At 34.6% G+C, this 5118-nt stretch overlaps 1 protein-coding gene across 1 annotated transcript; it reads right to left on the reverse strand.

The window, feature by feature from the left end:
* Positions 1-2303: 2303 nt before the first annotated feature.
* LOC123219441 (anthocyanidin reductase ((2S)-flavan-3-ol-forming)) lies at positions 2304-4802 on the reverse strand. Its single transcript, XM_044641418.1, has 6 exons — positions 4453-4802; positions 3536-3702; positions 3253-3453; positions 3011-3170; positions 2706-2919; positions 2304-2616 (listed from the first exon to the last, which is right to left on the reverse strand). The coding sequence occupies exons 1-6, from the start codon at positions 4577-4579 to the stop codon at positions 2478-2480; spliced, it is 1008 nt and encodes a 335-aa protein (XP_044497353.1). The 5' UTR covers positions 4580-4802; the 3' UTR covers positions 2304-2477.
* Between the last annotated feature and the right edge of the window lie 316 nt (positions 4803-5118).

The following is a 5118-nucleotide window of genomic DNA, read 5'->3' on the forward strand; positions in this document are numbered from 1 at the left end:
TTTAACCACCCAAATGAACTCGGATTTGAACTTGTAAGCCCAATTCAAAAAGCTGAGGAGATCTACTTCAAATGCCAAGAAGGCCTCTTTCTCATTTTGGAATTCTAAGGACATCAAAACCTCTATTAAACCTCCACAAGTTGAATCTGCCAAAGTCTAAAAACTGCACATTATGTTCCACTTTCAATCTAATGCCTCCAATCCACTCCTAATTCACAAAATAAATTAATCAGCTCATTTAATCACAAAATATACCACAAAACTAAATATAGAGGAATAAAAAATATTAAATATTTAGCACCTATTATAACGTGGCTCTAAAGTGTTTGGCTTTTGGCTTTTGAATGAACTTGATATGGAATGATTTTCTCAGACACATAGTTGCCTTCCCTTAGTCAGAATCTAGGCACTTGTATATTTAGTTATGAGGAATATGCTTTCCTTTTCTTCTACTCATTATCTCTATTTCTTTTCTCTCTTTTTTTTTTTGGGAGAGAGGGGGGGGGGGGGGGGGGGGGGGGGAAGAGAGCGATTGTTATTTCATCAAAGAGATTTTTTTTTGAATCACCTTCCTCAAACTTATTCACTTCTTAGTACAGGAATGTTTTTCATATTGGAGCCTTCTCTTGTTCTTCATGTTGCATTCCTCTTTTGATGTTACTTGGATACAATGTCTTTCTTCCTTGCTAGGGTTGACTTCTATGCAATCAGGGTATGGCTTTGATTAGTCTATGTAGGCAAGTAGAAGTTATGAAAGAATCATTTGCACGACCCCTTTTATATGCAATTTACTGCGGCTCTAAAAGGTTTTCAAGTGGTTATGTTGATATGGGGATAGTGAATAATTAAGTATTGGCTTTTTAGGCTCTGAAAGAAAACGATGTTAGCATCACTTTCCCCTTGGCACATATCCTTATAATTTCACCTCGAAAGGTTGTATAATCGAGTTCTAGGGTTGGCGAGGATTTGGTCAGGTTACATAGTATGCATAAACTCTTTCTAAGTAAGCATTCACATCCTTGTCAGTTGGTCATATTAGATTCTTGGTAGGAAATCATCAATCTTGTTTCTTTCCTTGCTATTATCAAATGCCTTCGAATCTTATGTCTTTCAAGAGTAAAAAAATATTTCCCAAAAAGATTTCTAGTTGTAATATTTCCCTAGCCTTAGGGTTCCTTCACCTCTGTAGAAAACACAATTATGTTGATATGAAACTTGGTGTAAACTGGCTACCATATGTAGGTACATGTAAATTGTGGCCATGTGTTTCCTATGCTTGTGTTTAAGGGCAACATGTGTACATGCTCCTATTATCTAATATGCGGGAAAAACAAAAATAAAAAAAAATTCAGAAAAACAAAAATTTGTAGATCAAAATAGAATAAAAAATTGGAAAGTGGAAAATGACTCCACCTCCCCTCTCACCCTCACACTTGAATTAGATAATGTCCTTACTAGACGGAAGGAAAATCGTAAGTTATGAACAAAGTGTATACTCTCTATTAGTATGACTGACATATGCTTTAAACAATTCTGTCCAATTAGTTACAATGATCTATTAACAACTCTAAGCATGTGTTAAATCGTACATGCACTACTAAAAGAAAGACTCATTGAACAAATACTCACGGTTTCATGCAAAAAGGATATACAATGAGTATATGAAAAAGAACAAAAACAAACATAGATAAAAATGAACACAAAATGGGGGTATAAACATTAATTTATATGAATAAATTAATTAAAAAAAGTTACCTAGTTTAATATTACTCTACACTTTTCTTATTTAATTTGCAGTGAAGTAATTTGAATTGATGAAATTGTTAAATTTTAATAATTAAGTCTTAAAACCATCGCATCTTAGAAATGAGAATAATAAATATCAATTTTCTCTTCAATGATGTGCCGAATTATTAACAAAATTAGATAGATATTAGGTATGGTTATGGGAGTTGGGCCTCACCCGACCCATTCAATTAACACATTTCAACACCATGACGTTCCCATTATGTGTCTTTTGGACATTCCATTTTGTTTCTCAAATAAATAATCCATTGTCAATGCTTGCCTCATTGGCACTAAATGGAAAAATGTTTAGCGTTCTATTTATTTATTATAATCTCTTTCAATCACTCATTTAATTATTCTAATATTTAAACCTTTTTTGACAGCTTTCTATTTAAGTTAATTGTCATCTCTTTGAATCTCTTCTTAAACTATGTTAACAACATTCAATCCCTTTTAACATTTTGGGAAATGAAGATAACATTATTGAGTTGAACTGTATATTTTTAGAGGACTAGTAGCAAATTTATATTTATTTCATTCACATTAGCCCACAGATTCAGCGCACATATCTCACACTGAACAGTTTAACAACTTTCAGATCACTAATGCAGTAGCCATATTGTAGAAGGTAAAATATTAAGGAAAATTTTATTGCCACTAAGCACCAATTAGGAAATCCTGAATTCTATTTAGAGCACTCCCTTAGCCTTGAAGTACTCCACAGTTTGGTCATAAATTTCTTCAATCCCAAACTTGAAGCTGAACCCCTCACTGATAAGCTTCCCTGAGGAAATCAGTAACTTGGGCTTCGAAGGGAAGTCCCCAAAACTGCAATTTGTAAATTTTAACGGACAGAATAAATGGTATTTTCCAAAAATAATTTTAATTTCTGTAACACAAAAGTTGAAGCGGCTTACTCAGTTGGAACTTTGTACTGAGGATATCTTTGGTGGAGAAACTTGGCAAGTTCAGGAACACTGGTATTGACTGCACAACAAATGTATCGACCAGAAGCAGATTCCTTCTCAGCCAAAAATATATGCGCTCGGCAAACATCCTCCACATGTGCTATGGAAATTGAACCTGACAGCATTTGCATACCCTTTAATGCGTTTGTGAGAAATTCATTTCCTGCAGAAAGGTTGAAATGAAATGTCATTTCATTAATTAATATGCCAATTCTCTGTTCAGAGAGTCTCCATGTACAGATACGGTTCAATACCTGAAATCAAAGACATGGCAAGGTTTAAGCTGCTAGGAATATCTGGCGTAAGAGAAGGACCAGCCATAAGAGAAGGGATGATAGTAATAAGATCAATGTTATTCTCTTGAGCAAACTTCCAAGCATGCCTTTCAGCCAGGGTCTTGGAGACAGGATACCCCTGCAATGTTAATATCACCTTATTTTAGGCCAGCTAATTAATTTTGTTGGCAATTAAAAATGTATGTCTCACTTTCACTTACCCAGGTTGGTGGCTTTGCAGAAGACAAAAACTCAACATCAGTCCAGTGTTTCTCGTCCATCACCAAACCTGTTCCATCTTGGTTATTGATGGTCACAGCAGCAGCTGAAGATGTCAATATGACTCGTTTAACTGTTTTCGCTTTTGCACAGGCTTTCAAAACATTCTCTACTCCTTGGATTGCAGGCTTTATCATGTCATTCTACATACAGAATTTGTAAACAGCAGTGTTAATGAAAAATCCACCAGTAAATTTTCCAAATCAAAAGCATATTTTATACTACCTCTGGATCTTCAGAAGCAAAATTAACTGGCGTAGCGACATGGAATACAATGTCAGAACCAGCAATAGGGGCATCAAAGCTTCCTTCATCAGTTAAATCTGCTCCAAAAATTTTTAGTTCACCCAATTCCTGTAGGGATAAGAGGTGAGAGATTTTTTGCTGGTTATCTGCACACAACAATCAAATTCACTTAGACATTCATTTGCATAACTATGGTTAACATCAATAGTTGGCCCTAGGTATAATTAAATTACAAATATCCAGTGGTTATAGAAATAATAGTAAATCTCTTTACCATTAAACAATAAAGGAATATAGATAAATCAATCATTAAAACTAATCAGAAAGGAGTATCTAACTGAGATATAAAAATACGACAATAATAATGCATATAGATTTTTATATGTCACAACTAATCTTTAAGTTGTCACCAATAAAATTTATCAAACCACTTGCTCCTGAAAGTAACTTTAATGTGACCTTAAATTATAAATCTTCAGCACAACAATTGCAGTTACAACTACTCAATGAGGGTGAGGCACGTGTTTGACACGCGCCATCTAATTGGGTGGTTGTAGGTGGCTCCAACATTTTGACATCTTGTAGCCATAGCCAGCAGAACTTCAGTAGAAGACGCCTCACAAAAATGTTAAAAAAAAACAGGCATGGAATAAGTCATATCTAGATTGACACATAAAATAAAATTATTGTCCCAACAAGAAAATGGCACCCAAGTGAAGCAACTTTGTCACTTGTTTTGTTTGCTACAACAAAAACTCAGAGGAGAACAAATTTGTGAGCCTTTGCATACATCAGCTTCCATAAATGTAAGCCAAGCTTTTTACCAACTGTTCGATCATAATTTGCCATAGACTGTGTTTAAAGAAGCATAAACAATTGTGAAGAAGAAGAAGAACCTGGGTCTCTGACAGTGGTACTGACAGAATATCCCTTCTGAAGCAAAAGCTTGATGAGCAAAGATGCAACAAATCCGGTGCCACCCACTACACAGGCAGTATTTTTTGCCGTTTGCTGGGCCGACATGGTTGATTTTATACAATTCTATTTCTTCTTGTGTATTAATAGACTACAAAATGAAGAAGAAGAAGAAGAAGAAGGCTAAGAACGACACAGATTCGATGGGATTATAAATATTGTTGGGAGTATGAGTCTTATATATAGAGACGACCTGAAGATTTTGATGAACAGAATTTTCAGAAGGTAAGCACGTGAAATTGTGCCAAAGGACCACCAACGACTCAACCTTGGCTTTAGGCTTTTAGTCGTTAGTGCCAACATCTAATGAATATCGGATAGACGGTATTACGAGTCCCACGCTATCTTTCGTGAGATTACCTTTGCTCCCCTTCAACTTTACAATCATAACATTTTCTCAGAACCGTCCGTTGAAATTCAAAGTTTACTGGCTTAAATATCTAATGTTACCCTCCTTAATCATTATCTATTAATCTAATACAAATTACCTTAAAATTAAATAAATCTCAATCCAAAACTAATTACAAATTAATTTGAATTAATAATTATGAGTAATATTACATGTATTCAGTTTTGGATACCAAATT

The sequence above is a fragment of the Mangifera indica genome, chromosome 6 (genome assembly GCF_011075055.1).
Source record: "Mangifera indica cultivar Alphonso chromosome 6, CATAS_Mindica_2.1, whole genome shotgun sequence".
Lineage (NCBI taxonomy): Eukaryota > Viridiplantae > Streptophyta > Magnoliopsida > Sapindales > Anacardiaceae > Mangifera > Mangifera indica.

What these genes read in the sequence shown, in the direction of transcription:
- LOC123219441 (XM_044641418.1), bottom strand. Translation starts at nt 4,579, where the DNA reads ATGTCGGCCCAGCAAACGGCAAAAAATACTGCCTGTGTAGTGGGTGGC. An exon ending in TTGCTTCTGAAGATCCAGAG is followed by an intron (nt 3,454 to 3,535) that starts GTAGTATAAAAT and finishes TTCTGTATGTAG; the next exon opens with AATGACATGATAAAGCCTGC. An exon ending in CTGCAAAGCCACCAACCTGG is followed by an intron (nt 3,171 to 3,252) that starts GTAAGTGAAAGT and finishes TTAACATTGCAG; the next exon opens with GGGTATCCTGTCTCCAAGAC.